Source organism: Capricornis sumatraensis, chromosome 6 (assembly GCF_032405125.1).
Source record: "Capricornis sumatraensis isolate serow.1 chromosome 6, serow.2, whole genome shotgun sequence".
Taxonomy (NCBI): Eukaryota; Metazoa; Chordata; class Mammalia; order Artiodactyla; family Bovidae; genus Capricornis; species Capricornis sumatraensis.
The window spans coordinates 93,326,574-93,351,717 of record NC_091074.1 but is presented as its reverse complement, the minus strand read 5'-3'; the positions used below and the strand labels follow the sequence as shown (position 1 = coordinate 93,351,717).

At 50.3% G+C, this 25,144-nt stretch overlaps 1 protein-coding gene across 2 annotated transcripts in view; it reads left to right on the top strand.

The window, feature by feature from the left end:
• BICD2 (BICD cargo adaptor 2) overlaps window positions 1-25,073 on the top strand; it is a 55,269-nt gene extending 30,196 nt beyond the window's left edge. Inside the window, exons 2-8 of one of the 2 annotated variants that reach the window (XM_068974713.1) lie at window positions 1,474-1,686; window positions 15,051-15,203; window positions 16,882-17,316; window positions 17,950-18,957; window positions 19,208-19,359; window positions 20,977-21,187; window positions 23,012-25,073. In XM_068974713.1, coding sequence (XP_068830814.1) covers window positions 1,474-1,686; window positions 15,051-15,203; window positions 16,882-17,316; window positions 17,950-18,957; window positions 19,208-19,359; window positions 20,977-21,187; window positions 23,012-23,017 — 2,178 coding nt within the window. In that variant the 3' untranslated portion in view covers window positions 23,018-25,073. Of the gene's footprint in view, window positions 1-1,473; window positions 1,687-15,050; window positions 15,204-16,881; window positions 17,317-17,949; window positions 18,958-19,207; window positions 19,360-20,976; window positions 21,287-23,011 lie in introns of those variants that run through there. The other variant, XM_068974712.1, reaches the window with a different exon arrangement.
• Window positions 25,074-25,144: the final 71 nt, after the last annotated feature.

Here is a 25,144-nt window from a genome sequence, read left to right as displayed (position 1 = left end):
TTAGTTGAGGCATGCAGAATCTTCAGTCTTTGCTGTGGCATCCAGGATCTTTAGTTGTGGCATGTGAACTGGTGGTCGGGGCTGCCACCCAGGATTCGGCAGGTCCTGCCTAGACACAGATTTGTGCTTTGGTCTTTCCCTGGGACAAGGATGGAGGAAGTAGAGGACAGCAACAGAAATCAGAGAGAGAGCTGAGCTGACTTGATTTAAAAAGGAACCTGTGTCTTCACAAGGCAAGTTGTCAGTGGCTGGGAGCAGATGAACAAGGCCCACTCTTGGGAGGGAGAGCAGTTACCCTGACCTGACCCTACCGTACTTTATTTAGATAGAGAATCAAGCTGCTTTCTACATTTTTATTTTTTATATTACAAATAGTCCTGCTCATATACGTATGAGCTTTGCTCATATACATAGCTTTGCATGTTTTCCCAATTGTTTTCTTAGACTGGATTTCTAGACTTCATATTAAATAATAAATTAATGAAAATGTTTGTATTTCTCTCAAGAAATAAAGGCATCATTTTCCTTGCTCTTTAATAGCCCTCTCTCTTTTATTTTCCTTCTGTGAGCCAGGAGCCCTGTAAAGAGACAGGGTCTCCCCCTCAGAGGTCTGCATGGGGTGGCCGGTGAGGAGGGGGTCCCTGGGGAGGATGCACACTAAAGGCCTATATGGGTCGAGTCCTGGCTACTATGATGATGCAGGGTGGGAGGGAAAGAGAAGCAAAGGTGCTCGCTTGGGGCTGTGACACCTGGATGAGCAGGACATGATGGTGTGTCCACGCTGGCCGGGACCTGCGGCATGGACTTGGGCAGGCCAGCACCAGTTCTAGTTGCACTTGCTCATGTGGGCTTCTCCCTGAGCCACTGCAAGATCCTTTGCTCTTAGAGCCCAAAGCCCTTGCTGGGTCTGGGGATGGTAGGGCCTCTCCCCTCGGGTATTTTCAGCTCTGTGCCCAGGTCCTGGGCAGGTGGGCAGGGACTCCCAACTAGGACACACGTGGGGATCAGTTGGCACAAGCTTCACTTGTACCAGGCTTGGGCTCTCACCTTCTCAGGCCTCCTCTGGTACAGGTGTCTTCCAGGTGAGTGAATCAGGATCAATCAAGGGAAGGACACTGCCCTGAACCTTGGTTTCCATATCTGGAAGAGAACCTCAGACCCACCCTAGTGCTGGGGGCTTCCCTGCCGGGACCCAGGACAGGGGTCTGTTTGCTGATGGGGGCCACACTGGCAGAGACAATGGCTGGGACCTCCTATCCTTGCCCTGCCCCAGTTCTTCCAGCCACTCCCACCAACCTGTCCCACCAGGGCTCCTCATTAGCTCCATCCCCAGATTTCTGTAACTTCACAGCCCTCATGTTGCACTTAGGTATCTTGCTTTTCCTGTGGGAAAAGTCCCCCCCACTTTCCCCTGCATGTCTGGCCACAGGATTACCTCCAGGCTCTCTCTCAAGAGAATCTCATCCTCTACAGGCATTTGGACAGGCCCACACGAACCATAAGAAGGTGGCTGCAGATGGCGAGAGCCGAGAGGAGAGTCTGATCCAGGAGTCAGCTTCCAAGGAGCAGTACTATGTACGCAAGGTGCTAGAGCTACAGACAGAGCTGAAGCAACTGCGCAACGTGCTTGCCAACACGCAGTCAGAGAATGAGCGTCTGGCCTCAGTGGCTCAGGAGCTGAAGGAGGTAACCAGTGAAACTGGGGCAGTTTGCTTGACTCTAGGTGGGTGGTGGGAAAACAAATAAGTGCTTCCTTTGGCGGGGGGAGGTGGGTGGGGGTGGGGGTGGGGGTCAGGGCCACCCACAGATTGTTTTACCCCAACTTCATGTGGTCCATGGTGGTCCAGAAAGGTCTGGGGATGGCAGGATCCCATCTCTGCACTTGGGGTGATGTGAATCCTGGGTTCCTCATGTGAGCAGTGTAATTATAGTGTCTGCCTGCCAGCTTGGGACAATAAAGTCAGAGAGAGGCCACCACAAACAGCTTTGAGGATCAGTTTGGCCCTAACAGGGGCCTGGCCATCAGAGGCCTGGGCAGGTGGAGGGGGAGGGCAGCCAGTACCCTCTGAGAGAGGTGGGAGGCAGGGCCAGTGTTCCCAAGATGGGGTGGGGCAGCAGCAGGGGAGCAGGCATGGCCAGAGGTCTACCTGAGCTGTAGTCCTGGCCGTGGCTTTAGGGGACCTTATTGTCAGAATTCCCAAGTTCTCATCAGGAAGGGCCTTGTTAGCCTTTGTTCTCCATAGGGGTGGGGAGGGGTTGACCAGAACAGCAGATGGTTCTGAGTGGTGGTCAGCTCTGAGGTCGATATCTCAGATGGGATGGTATATGGCAAGGGTTCCACAGGGGTGGGAGGGACACTGGCAAGGTTTGGGACAGCCCAGGAACTGGCAGCAGTGGGAAGTGGTCATCCATCCTGGTTTGGGATCAGAGATCACCAAGACTTGTGGGCTGGGGAGGAACTTGGCTTGGATCCAGGAGAAGTGCGTGATCTCACATCTTCACACAGGAGCTCTCTGGTTAAGGTGGGGAGAAGGGACTATCAGAACTGTAGATTTGACCACCTAAGGGGGAGGCTAGCCTCACGACCAGCTAAGAGCCCTTTTCCGAAAGAGTCAGTGAGATGCTCCCCCAGCCCAGACTCCTTCTGCAGCTTCCCTCTTCCTCAGAGGAGTGGCAGGGGACCTGCTGACTACTGGCTTTGGCTCCAGGAAATGAACTAAGCCAGTCGCACATGCTGCTGTTGAAGAACAGGTCTGGTGGGGGCAGGTTTCCTGCCGTTCCTGTTAGTGCTTCTGGAGGAAGCCTTCACCTCCCCACCCCCACACATCCTCAGTACATTTTCTCCTGAGGCCCTGCCTGTGTGCCCCTGATCACGGTCCGGCAGGCACTTGGAGCCATGCCGGGTTCTTGGTTGGAGTGGAGGCTCTCCGTCACCGCCTACTCGGACTAGAGCCCTGGTCAGTGTCCCCACCATTGCTGGCTCTGCTGCCATCCCTCTCCAGTTATTCTTCTGCTCGTCCTGGTCCTGCTGCTTCTGCCTGAGCTGCGGTGCGGAGCTCCTCCGTGGCTGTGCCCTGGAGGCCCGCTCCTCCAGGAGGCCTGTACTGAGGCTGAGCAGCCTATCTGAGAGCCCAGCACTGAGCACTGCCCCTGAGGAGCACCAGCCTGTGCCTGTCTTGGTGTGATCCGGGCAAGCAGGCTTTGCACAGTCTCCACAGGAAATGCCTCTTCCCCACGTGGGCCTTTCCCTGCTGGTGCCTGGTCCTGCTGCTGTCCAGTTCAGTGACTGATGGGCCAGCTGTGCTGTGCCCTCTGACCCACCCCCGTCCTTCTACCCTGTGATGTCTGGCTTAGGGGTTCATTCCATGCCCAGCTCTCCAAGAGGAACTTGAGGCCTCCGTCATGTGACACGTATGGCAAACATGCTCAGCATGTGGGACAGTTCCAGCTACCCTGTGACTTGTCTTTTGGGTGATCCTGTGGGCATCCAGTTACTTCCTTCATCTCACAGGTTGGGAGATCAAGGTGAAGAAGGTTTGACTGTACACCCAGGGTCACTGGGTCCTGACCTCGGCACTGTGTGTGAATGGGCCCTTCCAGCTTCTGCCCTGGGACATGCCCTGAGGGCCCGTTTTGCACATAGAAAAGCAGAGAGAGACCCATGGATCAGACCCAGCTGACTGATGACAGAGTCGTCTTTTGCACATTCCTCAGATTTGCCTTGGGAAGGGGTTGAGAGGGGTGGTGAGGGCTGCCTTGAGAAGCAGAACTGTGAGTTGAGGGGGTGGGCATCATCTGCCCAGGGGGTGACCCCCTTAGGTAAAATTACCGTCCCAGTGGACCCTAGCCTTGCTCTCCTGGTGGACTCTGTGTGTATCAGGCCCTTCACAAGCCTAAGAGTGAGTGACAGAGATGTGCCAGGAGAAATCTTATCTGTTGTCAGCTCCTCTGTCCTGGCTAGGAGCCAGAAATACTTGTTTCTTGCTATGGTGACATCTGGGCCCCTAGGAACGGCTGAAAGGAAGCCAGGTTTTTGGCCACAAGCTGAAGTGGTGGGTGCTAGATCAGGAGCAGCAGCCCCAGGCACCAGGGGGGCTCTCCATTGTAGTGTGGACAGGCCTGTTCAGAAGGACCCCTGTGCTCCAGATCCAGGGGATTGAGTGGAGAAAGTCACGTTGGCAGTCCAGAGTCAAGAGAAAGGGCCCTGGGTGTGTAGAGAAAGCAGCAAAGGTAAGGGGTAAACTCAGGGGCGAGCCCCACAGCTGAGGAGGAGCTGGAGGGGGCACCCAGATGAGTCCCAAGGGAATGGACTCCACAAGGAAGTGGAGATTCCTCCCAGGGAGCAGAGCTGGATCCAGCTGGTTCAGGTGTGGCATCCAGCAGCCCCCTGGGAGGTCAGATTGGTGAGGGAGGGCCTACAGGGGGTGCTAAGATGGTACCCCACATGCTATCTGGCTTATACCCTGTTGGACCAAGGCCCTCTGTGTCCCTGGTTGCTGTGTATCATCAAGGCTGCTCTTGTCAGGCTCACCTGAAAGAAGGTGCTTACCTGGGGGAAATCAAACCCTGCAGTGGCCAGTGGGAGCTTGTTTGAGCCCTTGGTAGTTGGGTGTGTGCCAGGCAGAGGTTCCTCTGAGGGCAACGGCAGTGCCCTCACCTGCCAGGTCAGCTTGTAATCTGGGTGCACCTCGCCTTGCTGTCCAGAAGCTCTCCTGCAGACCTGTAAGGGCCCATACTTCGTTTGTCAGCTCCACTGCTATGACAGGAGGCTGTGTTCCAGTTCTGAGTTGAGAAGGTGGAATCTGCCCAGGCTGTGGGAGAAGCTGACCTGAGTTTCTCCACTGCAGCCTGGAGGCTTTCTAGGTTTGTTAGTCCTGCTGTGCAAACCTGTGGGGAGCTGGTGAGTTTTAGACCCTCCTCTTGGCTCCAGTCTGTTGGGTGGTCACATGAAATCAAGCCGCACATGTTTGAGCACCTCCCCAAAGCACCGTGACTTAGCAGGGAAAGAGGGAGGAGTAGCAGAGCATTCTGGCAGAGGAGTGAGCATGCGCCCACTAGTGTATTCACAGAGGGTGAGAAGGTGCTGTGCACAGCAGCTGGAAGCACTGGGACAGGGGCTTGGGCAAGGCTGGGGGCTCATAGCCACAGCACACCAAGAGCAGCGGGAGCCAGCGAGGGGATACAGTTCAGTGTTTAAGCAGGGGAAAGACGAGAGAGCAAAAGCTAATTGTTGTGGGAGCCTATCCCACAACAGGCTGCCTTCCTTCCTGGAGGCAGGGAGACCAGTTAGGTAGACTGGTTAGTTGTGGCCAGCCTGTGTGACCTGCAGCAGGGTGGGTTGGTGCTGTGGATGGATGCACAGGGGCCACAGCTTCTCCTCCAGTCACCATCCCTTCCATTCTCAGAGGGGAGACGAGGCCCTGGGAGGTGAGCCGAGGTATGGCTCCCCCTCGAGGGCATTCGCTTTCCTGAGCACCTCACGCAGCGCCTCCATGTGGAGGCAAGGCTGAGGCACTGCTTCCTCAGCGCAGCCTCCCACCTGGGCCCCTCAGCCCTGCCCCTGCCTGAACCAGTCTGAGCCATCTTCACTGCTGATTCCTTGCTGCTTCTCCAGGTGTGGTTCTGTCTGGGTGAGAGCACACTTGCAGTACAGATGGTTGGTGGCTCACCAGGAGCATACGCGCCAAGTGAGTGAAGTCACCTGTCTGGACACATCCCCTGCCCCTTGGCGGCTTTCCGGTGGGGGCAGCCACAGCACCCTCCCATGAGAGGTGGGTCACCTGGCACGGTATTCACAGCGCTGGGGGCTCCTCTTCCACTTCACTTAGCTCTGTCCTGGTGCTCTGGGCTTTCCCTGTGTCTTCTGGGTTCATCCTCCCATCCCCGACCCCCGCTTTCAGTGGGATAAGACCAAAACCTGCGTTCATTTCCTGTGACTGCTGTGACAGATTACCGCAAACTGAGGGCTGAAGACAACAGAAAATCAAGGTGTCAGCAGGGATGGCTTCTTCAGGAGGCTGTGCAAGAGAGTCCTTCCTGTGCCTCTGTCAGCACCTGGCAGCCTCTGGCAGTCCTCGTGTTCCAGTCTTTGCCTCCGTCTTCCTGTGGCCTTCTCCCTGGGTGTCTCCAACTCTCCATCTTGGAAGGACACCAGCCCTTGGGTTTGTGCTCACTCTAATCCCCTATTACCTCGTCTTGACTTGGATATATCTGCAAAGACCATATTTCCAAGTCAGATCCCATTCACCCCTTCCAGGGCTTGTCACTTCAGCATATCTTTTGAGGGAACACAGTTAAAACCCATAACATTCTACCCTCTGGCCTTCAGAATTCATATATTTTCCATGTGAAATATATTCGTCTCATTCCCAGAAGTCTTAGCCCATTCCAGCATCAACTCTTTAAATCCCTTATCACATCTCAAATTCGCTTAATTAGGAAAGGCTGACACTTTGCAATGGTCCATCCTGGGGTGAAATTCCTCCCTGTGCAAATTATGTGCTTCCAGAATACAATGTTAGGATAGGCAAAGGAGAGTTCCTCTCATTCCAGAAGGGAGAAGAGGAAAAAATAAAGGGGCTGCAGGTCTCAGAAAGTAAGAAGCTCCGCATTTCAAGGCCTGAGGACAGTCTTCGTTGGCACCCAGGGAGCAGTAGGCCTGCTGAGGTGGCTGAGGTTGTAAGCCATGCCCTTGTTGCTGTCTCCAGAAAAACACTTTCTCATTTTTTTACAATAAGGACAAGCGGAGCACTTTCTAAACCTTCAAGTTTTAGTTCTGTTTTGCTTACAATTATTTCTTTGGTTTCTATCTCCTCTTCCACTTTGCTATAAGCAACAAGGAGAAACCAGGCTGTACTTCTAACATTCTGCTTCAAAATCTCCCAGGCTGTTCATCCACCTTCCTCGCTTACTAATTTCTGCTTTCCACCCAGCACTGGAATACAGCTCAGCTGGGTTTTCTGCCACGTTATCGCAAGCCTTTCTGCCAGTCCTCATTCCCTCCTAAGGCCTTACTGGGAGCACCGCTAGCATTCACGTCTCTCCTAGTGTTATTTCATGACAGTCCATGCATTCCCTGAGACAATGGAATACTTCTCTCTGACTCTTCTCTGACCCTCACCAGAGTCACCTGAAACATTTACTTTTTTTTTACCAATAGCCTCAAGGCAGTCTGGCCTTTTCCTGTCCTGCTCCTCTAAGCTCTTCCAGCCTGTGGCCATCCCCAACTCCATGGCCACTTCCACATTTTCAGGTATTTGTTGCAGCGGTGTCTTTTTCCCGGTATTACACCAAATTTGTATATTTGGTTTTGGGGGCCACCATAGTAGATTGCCACAAGCAACAAGATTTTATTCTCTTAAATTTTCTGTATCTGAAATAAAGATGCTGTCAGGACCATGTTCCACGTGGAACCTCCTCCAGCTTCTGGGTGGCAGCAACCCGCAGACCCTTGTTTTGTGTCCACGTTGCTCCAGGCTCTGCCTCTGCCATCACCTCCTCCTGTGCAGGCTCTGCAGGTGACAGGACGGGCATTACTCCCATGTCCACCCTGGCCTTCCTTGGGGCTGCAGGCCTTTCCTGGGGATTGGGCTGCGACCTCCTGGCTAAATGTCTTGCCCATTCCTCTGGGGAACAATATAGACCAGCTTTGGAGCACTCCTGTGCAGGGTGGTGCTCCCTCCCTGTGGCTGAGGTCCAGCCACACTGTGATGGGGCTTCGGCAGTGTAGAGTGCTGACTTCTCTGCAGTCCAGGTTCCCAGACCTGACTTTAGTATAGCACCCCGCCTTGCCTCATCAGGGCCTCCCTCAGCAGCAGCTGACACCAGCTGGCAATGTGTGTGCTGTACGTGGGCAATGTTAGGGAGCCTCAGTGAGCAAAACAGAGCCTAGAGCAGCACCCAGCACAGTCAGTACTCAGTAGTAAAGGAATGGATCATGCCCCTAGGGTTGCCAGAGCGGTGCCAGTATGGAGACAGCGCCAGTGAAAGGTTTTTTGAGCCATGCAGAGAAACCACATGTTGTCCAGGTTCATTTCTGTGAATGTCAAGAAACGGTAGCTTCACAGACTGAAAGCATATTGGTGGTTGCTGATTGGTGTGTGGCTTCTTTCTAGGGTAATGAAAAAGTTCTAGAATAGGTAATGCGCACAACTATGAATAAACTATAACCTCTGAATTGTACACTGTCAGTGGGTGAACTTCATGGGACGTGAATCATATCTTAATAAAAAGCAAAACTGGTTCCCCTGTGCAGTCAGACTGTGCTAGGGTGCAGTTCAGCAGAGGCTTCTGGCACAGCCTGGGCACACGGGTTCTGGAGTGCAGAGGGCTTCGACTAGGCAGTCAAGCTGGCCCGTGGTCTTGTCTCCCTCTGTCCTTTTTCTGTCCACTTTAGGACCACTTGTTTCATTGAGGAGAGCTGTTACGTTTTAAGTAAAGTCCGTTTACCTTTTTCATTTACCAACAGCTCCCACTTGCTGCCCCTGTTTCACCATCTTAACTCCTCTGTTAATTCCCATACTGAGTGGGTAGTTTTTTTTTTTAATTGGAGCATAATTGCTTTACAGTGCTGTACTGGTCTCTGCTGTACAAAAACCTGAATCAGTCATAATTATATATATATCTCCCCTTCCTGGTGAGCCTGCCTCCCCATCCCACTCTTCTAGGTTGTCACAGAGGCCAGGCTGGGCTCCTTGTGATGTGCAGCCTCTTCCCCAGCAGTGGCCTGTTTCACACGTGCTGTTGTATGTATGTCAGTGCTGCTTTCTCAGTCTGTCTTACCCTCTACTTCCCCTGCTGTGTCCACGAGTCTGTTCTCGGCGTCTCCCTCTCCATTTCTTCTCTGTAAATAGGTTCATCATTATTTTTCTAGATTCCGTGTATATGTATTAATAGACAATATTTGTTTTTCTCTTTCTGATTGACTTCACTCTGTGTAACAGGTTCTAGGCTCAGCTACCTCTCTACAACTTACCCAAATGTGTTCCTTTTTATGGCCAGTAATATTCCATTGCATGTATATAAGCACCACCTCTTCTCTGTTCATTCATCTGTTGATGGACATGTAGGTTGCTTCCATGTCCTGGCTGTTATAAATAGTGCTGCAGTGACCGTTGGGGTACATGTGTCTTTTTGAATTGTGTTTTTCTCAGAGTATATGCCCAGTAGTGGGATTGCTGGGTCATAGGGTAGTCTTATTCCTAGTTTGTTAAGGAATCTCCGCGCTGTTCTCCATAGTGGCTGTAGCAGTTTCCATTCCCAGCAGTGCAGTAGGGTTCCTTTTTCTCCACATCCTCTCCAGCATTTATTGTTTGCAGGTTTTCTGCTGATGGCTGTTCTGATTGGTATGAGGTGATATACATCATTATAGTTGTCATTTGCATTTCTCTAATGGTAAGCGGTGTTCAACATCTTTTCATTATTGGCCATCAGCAGGGAGATCAAACCAGTCAATCTTAAAGGAAATCAGTCCTGAATAGTCATTGGAAGGACTGGTGCTGAAGCTGAAGCTACAATACTTCGGCCACCTGATGTGAATAGCTAACTTAATGGGAAAGACCCTGATGCTGGGAAAAACTGATGGACAAAGAAGAAGAGGGGGCAGCAGAGGATGAGATGGTCAGATAGCATCACTCTCAGGGATGCTGTGAAGGACAGGGGAGCCTGGCGTGCTGCAGTTCATGGGATTGCAAGAAGTCGGACACAACTTGGCAACTGAACAACTTGGAGAATGTCTCTTTTGGAGAAATGTCTGTTTAGGTCTTCTGCCCTTTTTTTTGATTGGGCTGTTTGTTTTTCTGATATTGAGCTGTATGAGCTACTTATATATTTTAGAGATTAATCCTTTGTCAGTTGCTTTTAAGTTTATTTAGGTCCTATCTGTTTACTTCTCTTTCTGTTTCCATTACCCTAGGAGGTGGGTCAAAGAGGATCTTGCTGTGATTTATGTCAAAGATTATACTGCCTGTGTTTTCCTCTGAGAGCTTTATATTTAAGTTCTTTAATCCGTTTTGAATTTATGTTTGTGTATGGTGTTAGGAAGTGTTCTCATTTTATTCTTTTATGCGTAGCTGTCCAGTTTTCCCAGCACCACTTACTGAAGAGGCTGTCTTTTCTCCATTGTATAGTCTTGCCTCCTTTGTTGAGGATAAGATGCCCATAAGTGCATGGGTTAATCTCTGGGCTTTCAACCTGTTCCATTGGCCTATATTTCTGTTTTCTATATATGGAAATATATTTCTGTATTTCTGTCTTGATGATTGTAGGTTTATAGTATAGTCTGCAGAGAAGGCAATGGCACCCCACTCCAGTACTCTTGCTTGGAAAATCCCATGGACGGAGGAGCCTGGTAGGCTGCAGTCCATGGGGTTGCTAAGAGTCAGACATCACTTCACTTTGACTTTCACTTTCATGCATTGGAAAAGGAAATGGCAACCCACTCCAGTTCTTGCCTGGAGAATCCCAGGGACAGGGGAGCCTGGTGGGCTGCCGTCTGTGGGGTTGCACAGAGTCGGACACGACTGAAACGACTTAGCAGCAGCAGCAGTATAGTCTGAGGGCAGGAAGATTGATTCATCCAGCTCCATTATTCTTTCTCAAGATTGCTTTGGCTATTTGGGGTCTTTTGTGTTTCCATACAAATTGTGAAATTTTTTGTCCTAGTTCTATGAAAAATACTGTTGGTAGTTTGACAGGGACTGTATTGAATCTGTATATTGCTTTGGGTAGTATAGTCGTTTTCATAGTATTGATTCTTCCAATCCAAGAACATAGTATATCTCTCCATCTATTTGTGTGGTCTTTAATTTCTTTCATCAGTGTCTTATTGTTTTCTGCATACAGGTCTTGTGTCTCTTTGATTAGCTCTAGTAATTTTCTGGTAGCATCTTTTGGATTTTCTGTGTATGGTATGATCCTGTCATCTGCAAACAGGGAGAGTTTTACTTCTTTTCCAATCTGGATTCCTTTTATTTATTTTTCTTCTCTGATATGCAAAGCACAGTTCTTATGTATCAATCATTGAGTTAACGAGGACTCTTTAGAGAAGCAGATTGATAGGGGTATGTGTTTTGCATGGTGCTGGGTCGGGGGTTGAGGGGCAGAGATTTATTGTAGGGAATTGGCTCACTCAGTTGTGGTGGCTGGCAGATCCAAAATCTGCAGGTTATGCCACCTGGCTGGAGACCCAGTAAAGAGCTGATGTCGCAGCTTAAGTCTGAAGGCTGTCTCTTTTTATTTTTTGAAAGTCTTTCGACTGACTGGATCCACATTTTTACTCAGTGGGTCTTTGAATGTAAATGTTAATCTCATCTAAAAATATACCTGAATGGTGACATCTAGACTGGTGTTTGACCAAATATCTGGAGGCCAGGGCCTAGATAAGCTGACATTAAAATTAACTATAACAATCAGTTGGGTGGTAAGCAAGGGAAATGGCCAGAGTCAAGGTGTATGTAGAACTTTGTTAGGAAGCAAGTAAGTATATGTTTCCTCAGATTGCCACTCACACTGTGTTACTTTATTTATTTATTTATTTATTGCCTCTCAGGAATTTTGCTTTGCTGACAAGCCTTGCATTTCACCAATCAGTAATTTCAGTTCAGTTCAGTCGCTCAGTCATGTCTGACTCTTTGCGACCCCATGAACTGCAGCACGCAAGCCTTCCCTGTCCATCACCACTTCCCGGAGTTTCCTCAAACTCATGTCCATTGAGTTGGTGATCCATCCAACCATCTCATCCTCTGTTGACCCCTTCTCCTCCTGCCTTTAATCTTTCCCAGCATCAGGGTTTTTTCAAGTGAGTCAGTTCTTTGCATCAGGTGGCCAAAGTATTGGAGTTTCAGCTTCAACATCAATCCTTCCAATGAATATTCAGGACTGATTTCCTTTAGGATGGACTGGTTGGATCTCCTTGCAGTCCAAGGGACTCTCAAGAGTCTTCTCCAACACCACAGTTCAAAAGCATCAATTCTTCAGCGCTCCGCTTTCTTTATAGTCGAACTCTCACATGCATACATGACTACTGGAAAAACCATAGCCTTGACTAGATGGACCTCTGTTGGCAAAGTAATGTCTCTGCTTTTCAATATACTATCTAGGTTGGTCATAACTTTTCTTCCAAGGAGTAAGCGTCTTTTTATTTCATGGCTGCAGTCACCATCTGCAGTGATTTTGGAGCCCCCAAAAATAAAGTCAGCCACTGTTTCCACTGTTTCTCCATCTATTTCCCATGAAGTGATGGGACCAGATGCCATGACCTTCGTTTTCTGAATGTTGAGTTTTAAGCCAAGTTTTTCACTCTCCTCTTTCACTTTCATCAAGAAGTTCTTTAGTTCTTTGCTTTCTGCCATAAAGGTGGTGTCTTCTACATATCTGAAGTTATTAATCTTTCTCCTGGCAATCTTGATTCCAGCTTGTGCTTCCTCCTGCTCAGCATTTCTCATGATGTACTCTGCATATAAGTTAAATAAGCAGGGTGACAATATACAGCCTTGACGTACTCCTTTTCCTATTTGGAATCAGTCTGTTGTTCCATGTCCAATTGTAACTTGCTTCCTGACCTGCATACAGATTTCTCAAGAGGCAGATCAGGTGGTCTGGTATTCCCATCTCTTTAAGAATTTTCCACAGTTTGTGATGATCCACACAATCAAAAACTTTGGCATAGTCAATAAAGCAGAAATAGGTGTTTTTCTGGAATTCTTTTGCTTTTTCCATGATCCAGCAGATGTTGGCAATTTGATCTCTGGTTCTTCTGCCTTTTCTAAATCCAGCTTGAACATCTGGAAGTTCGCGGTTCACATACTGTTGAAGCCTGGCTTAGAGAATTTTGAGCATTATCTTACTAGCGTGTGAGATGAGTGCAATTGTGTGGTAGTTTGAGCATTCTTTAGCATTGCCTTTCTTTGAGATTGGAATGAAAACTGACCTTTTCCAGTCCTGTGGCCACTGCTGAGTTTTCCAAGTTTGCTGGCATATTGAGTGCAGCACTTTCACAGCACCATCTTTCAGGATTTGAAACAGCTCAACTGGAATTCCATCACCTCTACTAGCTTTGTTCGTAGTGATGCTTTCTAAGGCCCACTTGACTTCACATTCCAGGATGACTGGCTCTAAGTGAGTGATTATACCATCGTGATTATTTGGGTCATGAAGGTCTTTTTTGTGTAGTTCTTCTGTGTACTCTTGCCACCTCTTAATGTTTTCTGCTTCTGTTAGGTCCATACTATTTCTGTCCTTTTGAAGCCATCTTTGCATGAAATATTCCCTTGGTATCTCTAATTTACTTGAAATCTCTAGTCTTTTCCATTCTATTGTTTTCCTCTGTTTTCTTTGCACTGATCACTGAAGGTTTTCTTATCTCTCCATGCTATTCTTTGGAACTCTGCATTCAAATGGGTATACCTTTCCTTTTCTCCTTTGCTTTTCGCTTCTCTTTTCACTGCTATTTGTAAGGCCTCCTCAGATGCCAGCGCTGCACAGCCGCTGCTCTGCCTGCGCCCCATGTCATCTGTTGGGTACCTCCTTGGGTCACTTAATGAGGGGACTGCGTTGGTCCATTTGCTGGAGATTTTGGTAGTAAGCATTTGTGAGGAGTACTTGATATATGTAATAACTTGTTCCCCTTTTTGTTGTGTTCTTCTTTTCTTATTGGTCCTATTTCATTTTATCAATCCAGCATTGCTTTTCCATGTGTACCTGTGTGGAATCATGGAATCTTGTCTACAGAGTGTATGCATCAATGTGATCACAAGAAACCTCAGCACCAGCAGAGAGGCTGCTGTGTTGGGAGAGAAGGACGGAGTGAGCTCTGGGGCCCAGTGGGTGATGGTGCTTCTAGCCAAGGGGCTGGGCATTAGATCTTTGCAGGTATGTCGGGGAGGCTGCGTAGAATGTTGGGACCAAGAATGTGGGGAGAGAGGGAGAGTTCGCCTCAGAGACGATTCTGCCTCTGGGGACACCAACCCTGTCTCGAGGCAGTTTCTGTGGTTACAGCAGGTGTGGGGGCTGCAGCTAAACATCCTACAATGTATACAATGACTCCAGAATGTTGGCCAAGGGACCCAGGTCCTGGCCTTTGGCACAGAGTAGTAGCCGGTTGAGAATCCCCAACGGTCTTGATTGCACAGTTCATGCCAGGTCTGCACTTGCCTCTCCGTGCATGTTTGAATCCCCCAGACAACTTGGAGGCAGGGACTTTTTAAATAGAATTATTGAGATAATTCATATCCCTTACAAATCACCCATTTGAAAATATGCAGTCAGTGGATTTTAGTATATTTACACATTCATGCACCATCCCAAATCAATTTTAGAATATTTCATCAGTCCAAGAAGAAACCCCATTAACAGTCACTCTCTTTCCCATCTTCCCCTTGCCCCTGCCCCAGCAACCACCTATCTGCTCTTTCAGTCTCTGTGGGTTTGCTTATTCTCAATATTTCATTTAAGTGAAGTCATAAGGTACATGAACACTTAACACCTCTTTTACTCATGTTGTTTTCAGGGTCCATTTGTGTTAGCATGTGTAGTAACATCCAGTTGTATAAATATACTGTATATTGTTTATCTCTTCAGTTGGTGGACATTTGGGTTGTTTCTGCCTTTGGTGTTATGATGGTGTCTGAACATTCACTCACAAGATTTTGTGTGGACATGTGTTTCCTTTCTTTGGAGTGCGTGCTGAGGCCCACTGCTGGGTCAGCTTTAACTCCGTGCTGAACTGTTGAGTATCTGCAGACTGTTTCCACAGCACTGTACCAGTACATGCTACCAGCAGCACGAGACAGAGGAACTACTGTTAACCCCATTTTACATATGAAGAAACCAAGGTCAGAGCTGCATAGACTCTATGCCATTCACCCCATACCACACGGCTCATGGTCCCAGCTCCTTGTCAGGTGGCTACATTGGACACCACGGCAAGCCTGGGATTCCAAGTTCTGGCTGTGTGGCTACCATGGTGAGCCTGGCTGCACTGAGCTCCTCTTGCCTGAGGAGTGGTGAGACCAACTAGAGCAGGCTTCTCACATCCACCTTCTTCCGGGCAGATCAATCAGAACGTAGAGATACAACGTGGCCGCCTGCGGGATGACATCAAGGAGTACAAGTTCCGGGAGGCACGCCTGCTACAGGACTACTCGGAGTTGGAGGAGGAAAATATCAGCCTGCAGAAGCAGGTGTCTGTGCTGAGGCAGAATCAGGCAAGTATCTGGGCTGTGCAGGTGGGACAGGTAGGTTAGCTCTGAGCCGTAGCCCTGGCCTGACTCTCACTTTGCTGTCTCCATGGTCAGAAGACATTCCCTCCCTCCTTCCACACTCAGGCTGGGTGTTACATGTTCGAGGGTTTGGCAGCAGGGCCCAGGCCCTTCAACACCAGAAAAACAAAGCCTCCAGCTGTATTGTTGGCTGGCAGTTGGACTAACCAAGGTGTTCCAGTCAGCAAAAGTGGGAGGAAGAATGGAGGTGATGAAGATGTGATACCAAAAGACCCCAGAGGCTGGGTGTCTGGCTCTATCTCATTTCAGATGCCAACAGGAGACCAGAGATGTCCATATGCCCTCTGGAACCCTAGAGCTATCAGTGTACCCACTCTTCCCACTGTATCGTGTTTTCTAGACTCCTTTGAATCCATGTGGTCCTGGACCTTGTGGTGAAGCCCGGTGACCCTTGAGCAGTGTGGAGATGTCCAGGCTGTCATATGATGTTCTCAAGTAACATAAAAATGGGTGGGACGAGTAGGAACACTTCCACCTGGGACAGGTCAGGGACAGGAGGTCTCCTCTCCCCACCTGTGACAGGACGGGGACAGAAGGGTTGCCTCCACCTGTGAGAGGACAAGAGGGTCACTTCTACTTGGGACAGGACACCCAGGCCCTTCACGGCCTGCCCTTGTCACCTAACTGTCCAAGAACCACAGCTTCACAGGTTGGGGACTAGGGGGACCTTTATCCCAGAAATCCCCAAATTGGGGACCCGGGTATTTAACTCCAGCATAAGGAAGCGTGGGCCTGTATGTTTACGCTGGTAGCAGAACTTCTGACCCTTGGAGCCGGAGGAAGTGGATCTCCTCCCAGGAACTCGGCAGACCCTCTGTGACGCTGTGCTCATCTGTGGGTCAAGCATCCCAAGGAGTGGGAAACCAGACCATGAGTGGCACACGGTGGAGTCTGGCCTCTCCCTGGGGTTCCCCTACTCTAGTCCTCAGCCCACAGAGACCCTCATCGACCTGCCTTTGAGTGGTTTACTCCTCGTTTCTTGCACAAATATTGCAGAATAATACCAATTTTTTTTAAAGTTGCTCACAGACCCTGAGTACCCACACCAAGCATTGGTTTCTGTCTGTTCTTTCCTTGTCCGCCTGCAAATACTGTTTCTGCATGTACAGCTTTGGGCTCCGCCTCCCCTACTTGTACCCGGGCCTCTCAGTCAGGGTGGTGTGTACAGTGAAGGCCCATCCCACTTCAGTGGGAGCTTTAGTTCCTTCATTTTGAAATGTGATTAGAAGTGATGGTCACATTGCATATCTAGATACATATTTTTTTGTATCTTAAAAGTATTTAATCAACTCTTAGCGATAATGAAGAAGTTTTGTAGAATTTAAAGCCAATATATCCTCGGTAGCATTTTAAGTCACCTAACAAGTTGGCATTGTGGTGTGTTCTGAATTCCAGCAGAGGGCGTCTCTGGTGCTGAGCCTTTCGTGTGCTTTTGCACTGCTCATATGTGCACACATGTCCCAGGCGCGGGCTCAGCATTTCCCATGTGCACCTCATGCCTGCAACCCTCTGAGTATCCATGTTCTCCCAGTTGTTCAGTCACCACGATGGTGCTTCTTCCCCATCCCACGGGGATAGAAGAGTGCCGACCTCTCTTTTACAGGTGGAGTTTGAGGGGCTCAAGCATGAGATCAAGCGTTTGGAGGAGGAGACCGAATACCTCAACAGCCAGCTGGAGGACGCCATTCGGCTCAAGGAGATCTCGGAGCGGCAGCTGGAGGAGGCTCTGGAGACTCTGAAGACAGAGCGGGAGCAGAAGAACAGCCTGCGCAAGGAGCTGTCACACTACATGAGCATCAACGACTCCCTCTACACCAGCCACCTGCATGTCTCCTTGGATGGCCTCAAGCTTGGTGACGACGCTGAGGCCCTGGCCAATGGCTTCGAGCATGGTGGCCTGGGCAAGGTGCCGCTGGACAACAAGACCTCCACGCCCACCAAGGACGGCCTCACCCCACCCCCTCCCAGCCTCGTTTCTGACCTGCTCAGTGAGCTCAACATCTCTGAGATCCAGAAGCTTAAGCAGCAGCTAATGCAGGTGAGCGGGTGGATGGTCCTGGGACCCCACCTTGTCAGGTTTGTGCCACAGCCCTGGGCCTTGGGCCCCCGTGCGCCATCCCCACCTCCACTGGTGTCCCCGATGGTGTTGGCCAGACCTGCTGTTCAGCAGGACAGTGCTTGCCTGACACTTTGTGAATTTTTAAAATGCTATGCAGTCTTTTACTTACATTTCTTTTACATAGGTAATTCTGTATTGTTACCTAAGTGGAACTGCAGCATTATAGGTGGAAGGTGCCCAGAGAAATAGTTTTCTGGTTATGAGTTTGGGCACCACCAGAGGTTTAACACCTCTCTGAGGTCTCCACATATGGTTTCCCATGCGGTGTCCTTTAGACACGTCAGGTTTCCTGCCCCGACAGAACAGAACCCCAGGCTCTGCATCACAGCCTCTTGGTTTGCTGCATGTCTCTAAGGAGGGACTCACTTGGCCCCACAAACAGCTGGGCAGGGGGAGGAGCCATCATGGCCCCACACATGACACCTCGACCCAGATTTATCACAGAGAGCTCAGCAGGGTGATGAATGTGGTACGGACAGGGTCTTCATGGGACTGACCAGGGGTTCTCTGAGCGCAGAGGGCTGTTGACGGTCCCTTTCTCTGCCTTTGCAGGTGGAGCGGGAGAAGGTGGGCTTGCTGGCAACACTGCAGGACACACAGAAGCAGCTGGAGCAGGCGCGAGGGGCCCTGTCCGAGCAGCACGCAGAGGTGAGCCGCCTCACAGAGAACCTGAGTGCTCTGCGACGCCTGCAGGCCAGCAAGGAGCGGCGGACCGCGCTGGACAGCGAGAAGGAGCGAGACAGCCATGAAGACGGTGACTACTACGAGGTGGACATCAACGGGCCTGAGATCTTGGCCTGCAAGTACCGTGTGGCTGTGGCAGAGGCGGGTGAGCTCCGGGAGCAGCTGAAGGCCCTGCGCAGTGCACACGAAGCCAGTGAGGCCCAGCACGCCGAGGAGAAGGGCCGGCATGAGGCCGAGAGCCAGGCGCTCACTGAGAAGGTCTCCCTGTTGGAGAAAGCCAGTTGCCAGGACCGTGAGCTCCTGGCGCGGCTGCAGACAGAGCTGAAGAAGGTGAGCGATGTTGCCGGCGAGACACAAGGCAGCTTGAGCGCGGCCCAGGATGAGCTGGTGACCTTCAGCGAGGAACTGGCCAATCTCTACCACCATGTATGCATGTGCAACAATGAGACACCCACGCGTGTGGTGCTAGACTACTACCGTGAGGGCCCGGCTGGCACTGGCAGCTGCAGCCCTGAGACCCGTGAGCGCCGCTCACCTGTCCTGCCCAAGGGCCCACCCCCCGCAGAGGGTAGGGCCAGGGACAGCAGCCCCTCGCCTGGCTCCTCTCTGCCCTCACCCCTGAGTGACCCACGCCGAGAGCCCATGAACATCTACAACCTGATTGCCATCATCCGCGATCAGATCAGGCACCTGCAGGCAGCCGTGGACCGCACCACAGAGCTGTCACGGCAGCGCCTGGCCTCACAGGAGCTGGGCCCAGCTGCCGACAAGGACCGGGAGGCACTCATGGAGGAGATCCTGAAGCTGAAGTCGCTGCTCAGCACCAAGCGGGAGCAGATCACCACCCTGCGCACGGTGCTCAAGGCCAATAAGCAGGTGTGCATGGCGCTCGGGTCCAGCAGTGGGTGGGTAGGTGGGTGGGGGCTTTCTCAGCCTCCCTGGCTTCCCATCTTGTCCTGTCCCAGCTCGAAGAAAAGATGGGGGAAAACCTCACCTCAGTGCTGTGGGGAGGGGCTGGGTCTCAGGGGCCCAGTGCTGGTTGGGGCCTTGATCTGTGGTGCTCACCAAGGCAGCGGACCCCTCCTGACACCTCGTCTGCCTGTCTTTTACAACTCTGACCCCCCAGACGGCAGAGGTGGCCCTTGCCAACCTAAAGAGCAAGTACGAGAACGAGAAGGCGATGGTGACTGAGACCATGATGAAGCTGCGCAACGAGCTCAAGGCTCTCAAGGAGGATGCGGCCACCTTCTCCTCGCTGCGTGCTATGTTTGCCACCAGGTACGGCTCTCTGTTGTCGCTGCTCGGCAGCCCAGGAACCTGGCCCTGTGGGAAATTTCCATTTCTGCTATTTGTGAGAACCCAGGGGCCCAAGTTTTGTCTCCACTTGGTGTAAAATGAGGAAGTTGGAAGCAAAAGGCTATGAGGGTGCGTCCTTAGTGGCCAGGCTGGAGGCTTGAGCTTTGAAGGAGAAGCAGGCAAGTGGGCAAGCCACTGATAACAAATGAGGAGCTTGCTTTCCAGAACTTGGTGGAAAGTTCGTATATTTTAGAAGAAAGGTTCCCCTCCCAGGAGTGGTGAGGTCATAGTGCTCCCACTCTGACCCTACCAGTTGGAGTTTGTTGGGGGTGGTGGGCAGCATCTTTGTTTAGGCCAGTCCTGTGGCCAGCAACCCTGGGCAAGTGCGGAGCTGGAGGCTGCTTTGGGGCCTGGTTCTGGGTGTCTCCCTATTCAGAGAGGCTTGGTGCCATCTGCTGGCCACAGTCAGTCAAGCACCAGGGGCGTTCTCTGGATAGGCCTGGTGTGTCCTCAGGGCTGGGAGGCTGAGACTCCTGGTTAAATAGGTTGGAACTGAGCTCAGGGTCTGCTTCGCCTGTGTCAAGGTGCTGAGCACTCCCTGCATTTCAGCGATGTGGGAGGAGAGGGACAAAGCTCCCTCCTTCTGGGCAAAGTGTTTGGGAAAGATTTTAGTTAGTCCTGTAGCGCATGGTATGTTGACCTTTGCTCCCATAACTTATATTATTTAAAATTGTGACTTCTCAGATGGAGCCAAGATGGCAAACCTCTGGGCAAAGGTTGAAACTTGCTGATGGTCCTTGGCCTTGGTGGATGGGGGTGTAGGGTGGGTGTGCCCACCCCCACCTTTCAGCCACTCCCTCCCTCAGGGGCAGACCAGAGTGGGCATTTCTCGCCCAGATTCTTACCCAGGTAGAGGGCCCGTGTCAGTTGGCAGATGCTCAAATGGGTCTGTTTATGGCACCCACGTGTGCTTTTCCTAGGCCCTACTTGGCTGTTTGTCCCAGACTTACTAAGCACCTGCTGTGTGCCTGGGCTATTCCAAGAACAAACAGATTCCTGTCCTCTGGTTTATCCCCACATCCTGAGAGCCAAGTGACATCACACCCCTAACTTGCTCCCCTGGGCCAGCTGGAGGTCTTCAAGGGCACCATCCACTGCCTCCTTTAGTGAAAACTGGCTTTAGAGAGTCCCTCTCGGAGAAAACCAAACCTCAGAAAGGCACATCCTCTTCATTTGTAGCTCAGTAAGCTGATGAATATTATCATAGTCTCCTCACTTGGAGCTTGGCTTCCCAGGTTGCACTGGTGGTAAAGAACCCTCCTGCCAACGCAGGAGACTTAAGAGACGCTAGTTCGATCCCTGGGTCGGAAAGATCCCCCTGGAGGAGGGCATGGCAACCCACTCCTGTATTTTTACCTGGAGAATCCCTTGGACAGAGGAGCCTGATGGGCTATAGTCCATAGGGCCGCACAGAGTTGGACACAACTGAAACTACTTAGCACGCCTGCACCTGGAGCTCTCAGCGTGGGTACCATGGTCACGTGCTCTGCTGGCTCTCCCAGGTCCTTCAGCCACGCTCTGCCTCTTGCCTCCCCACAGATGTGACGAATACATCACACAGTTGGATGAGATGCAGCGGCAGCTAGCAGCTGCCGAGGATGAGAAGAAGACACTCAACTCACTGCTGCGCATGGCCATCCAGCAGAAGCTGGCACTGACCCAGCGGCTGGAGCTGCTCGAGCTGGACCACGAGCAGACCCGGAGGGGCCGCGCCAAGGCCACCTCCAAGGCCAAGCCTGGCCCCCCGAGTGTAAGTCATACCTGCGCCTGTGCTAGTGACAGGGCTGAGGGTGCTGGGCTTGCTGCCCATGTGCTCTGTGGTGAGAAGTATAACATTTACTGCGATTAGGGCCGCAAGGGCACACGCTGCAGCTAACCTGCCGCACGTCACCTGTCGCTTCACCTCAACTAACCTGGCAGCAGCGGGACTGTGGTGCTAGGCTGGTCTTAACTTTGACTAATGCACAGAGGGAAGAATTTAGCAGAGGCAGCCTGCCACTCCACCTGGACGCTGCAAGCTTTGTGTCTGTTTCACATCCCTCGGGACCACCCTTCACAGCAGCTGCTCTCTTGGTTGGGTGGTAAAGGTGGGGTTGGAGCCACATGTCCTTGCAAAAATGTGGCTCTTCAGGGCCCAGTTGCTGTTGGCTCCCACTGGGAGGGGCAGAACTTGCATTGAAACTTGCATGTTCCCTGCATGTGTCTAATGCAGTTATACTGTCCCAGCATCCAGAAACCAGTGTTAAAGGTTCCAGCCTGAGTCCCAGGTGCAGTCTTGGAAGACACTCTGCACTTGGCAGATTATGAAGTTAGTGCAGCATCTCGTTGCAGTTTATATTTGGGACAGAGTTACAGAATTCCTTCCCCTAAACAGAGGAAAGAGCAGCCCCACATTCTCCAGCCCAGGGACCAGTCATGCCCAAGAGGCACAGGCATGCCTAGCCACATCCCAGACCAGAGCTCAGCATCTCAGCTTTTCTCTCTGAGATTTGTATGCTTGTCTGGTGGCCTGCAAGGTGACAAATTGGTGGGCCAAAGGCTTGGGTTTTTTCCAGTAAGAAAAACTTCCCAAGTGCCTGGCTGGACTTCTGTCCTCACAGGAAGCCCATCTTTTTTAACTTAACGGAGTCCCCAGCTTTCAAGTGGATTTTTTTCACCCTCTGCCCATTATCAGGCCTTCCTCCCACAGGGCTTCAGACTCTAAGAAACAGGGCTATGGAAACCCCTAAGCTGAGTCTGAGTCACCAGCAGACCAGGCTGAACAGTGGGACTCGGTCCCACAGCTATAGCTGAAGCCCTGCCTGGTGTGGGCAACGAGCTTTGTGTGGAGACAGGGCAAGTTTCAGGATTCACAGTAGGAGGAATATGGTTCTTGATTGTCAGTGCAGTTGCAGGGGTGGTAACAGACCAGAAGGGCAGTCATAGGACTTCCCCCGTTCTCAGGAGCTGCATCCACACCAGAGCTTTGGCAGCTGGATTTCTCTCAGTGTTTCTCTCCCTGTCATCCATGGGGCCACCAGCCATGAGGCTGCAGACCATGAATAGCTCCTTGCTTTTCTCTCTGTGGCCAGGAGGGGGAGTTTGCATTTCCCCTGCACACTTCTGTCTGCCCCATTCCGCTCTTTCCCTTAGGTCCCAGGCATGTCTCAGTTCCCACCAGATGCCAGTATTTGTTTTCCAAACTGCCGGATTGAAGATACACAGGATAGACCACACCTGTCCCTTCTGTGTGCCTGTCTTTAGCACCAGGCTGCTTTGCAGAGGGGATGTCAGGTCTTGATGCTCCTCCCACTTGAGAAGATGTCAGGCCATCTGCCCTCTGCAAGCTGGACTCCCAGGGGCATGACTGCCTGCTGGCCCTGCATACTGCTTCTGCCTTCTTGCCGAATCTGGCACACAGCTTCTCCATACTTGTAAATGGTTTTCATGAGGCACTCGGGGACAGCGGCCCCCCTAACACATGCAGGTCTTCTCTGCTGCCAGCTAACACACCCATGCCCTCACAGCTCGGTGAGAGCTTAGTTGTCTGACAGGTGACCAGTTCTAACGCTGTCTTGTTTTCTCCCATTTTCAGCTGTAGAGTAGCTGCTGGGAGGACTCGGCCGCCGGCCCTGTCACACTGCAGCCCCCTCCCTTCCTCTCCCATGGGCCCACGCAGAGGAAGGAAGGGCAGCCTAAAAGTCCACTTAGAAACGTTTTTGGATATGCCACTGCAATTCTTTTCAAAATAGCATTCCCCAAGTTTTTAATGGCAGAGGAAATAAAAGCTTTAATGTTGAGAATACCGCCAGCTGCTGCTTGGAAAGGCCTTTGTACAGGCGCTGAAGAACCTGCTTGGACAGCGACCACCAGGCTTGCTTAGGAACCCTCTAGAAACACTCACCACTGGGGTCTCCCTATTACAGATACTCCTTTTTTACCCAATCAATCTGTGCACTTTTGATATTTTGATATTATATTTGCTTCCTTAACCCCTGGCATAGAGATGGTCTCAGGTGCCGTAGTCTGTCTTGTGGTCCTGTAGCTCCCAACAGTGTGTTGGTCTGATATCAGCACATGGCACAGATGTGTCCTCCTAGCGTGTAGCTCTAGACTGTTTAGGTGAAGGCTTCAACCCGGGAAGGAGCCCGGCTAAATGTATCCACACTGTGGTTCGGCAGCCTTTTAGATTATACGGCATTGTGGTTCATGTTTGAAATTACAGATTTTAAATGCCATGTTCATTAAGAAATCCAGGGTATTCCAATTCTGGGGTTTTTCATATTGTATTATTATTATTCTTAGGAATAGTTCAGTGTAACAAGAAGAAAACTTGACCTTTGCTCTGGTTAAACAGTAAAAGGCACTTGAAAACAAAAAGATAAATTATTGAAAGAGTAGTATTACCTACAGATTCCAGAATTTTCTGGGTTTTAGGACATTGTGAAGCATGACTGATTAACAGAATTTTATACAACTGTACCAGTGAAATTCCAAATTGGAATTGTTTTGTTACTCTGGTTGTTGTGCCAAATTGTGGTACACTTAGAAAATCCTACAGTCTTCGATTTTTAGGGTGTTCTATTTCAGCGCCTTTTCATTAGTAATCATTGCCAGTAGTGCCTTCATCAGTTGAGGGAGGTGGCCCAGCGTAGTCTGTTCTCTAAAACAGACAGTAAAGAGCTATTCAGAAATGTTGAAGGCTGGTATGGACCAGTTGGTGTGAATAGGCACACACCTTTGAACCTAAATCTGGGCATCTTCATTGAGGGAAAGAAAACAGCAATTGTGCAAAATTCTGTTAGTCAGTGATTCTTTACTGTGCAGATCCTTGCAAATTCAGGGGCTGAAAAAACGAAAGTGAATACAAACCTTGAGTGTGGTTTGGGAACCAAATGGACTTTATGGGACAAGCTAAGCAAGCTATGTGAACAACACACCACGTTTGTGAAGAGTGGGGTAGGTGGCAGGGGAGCCGGCACTGTCGGCCCCATGCATTGGGGTGAGGGTTAGCCATAGTATTCTTTGCAAATGTGAGAAAGAGACATTATATATTCTCTTGCTTGGTGTAACTAATCACTGTTAATTTCAGGAAACAGAAGTCACTGAAGCTCCTTAGCAAACCAGATTTTTGTCCTGTCCTGATTTGCTAAGTGAGGTTGTGCAAATGGTCAAATTGGTACTCGAGGAGGAGGAATGAGAAAAAGTGTCTTCTCCAAAATACAGGACAAATTATAATAATATAAGTAGCAAGAATGAAAGAATTCTGTTTCCTGGAATAAGCATTTTTATTCCTAGTTGTAGGGACCCCTATTTTTACCTTCTCTTACAGTGTTGATTCATAAGAAATAATGTTACATTTACAAAAACTTCATCTGTATGGGGTATTTATTTGCAATGATGTCTGAGTACTGTATTTTTCTGTGCATTACCTTAGTGTCAGAATGTTGTCTTTATTTTAAGATCATATGCATGTTCTCCTGCCAAGGATCTTTTACACAGACCCAAACAAACAAAAATGCCTGCAGATTTTGAAAATGAGGCACTGCATGGAAAAGGAATAGGAAGGGGAAATCAGTTACCAGTTGGGACACAGACATATGGCACAAGCGTCTATAAAGCCAGTGCATATAGGAACAGTGGGCCTGGGTAAAGGGTCATTTTGGCAGGACCAATAAATAAAAAATAATAAAAAGACAAAGCACAAGACTTGTTCTTTGTGGCTGCT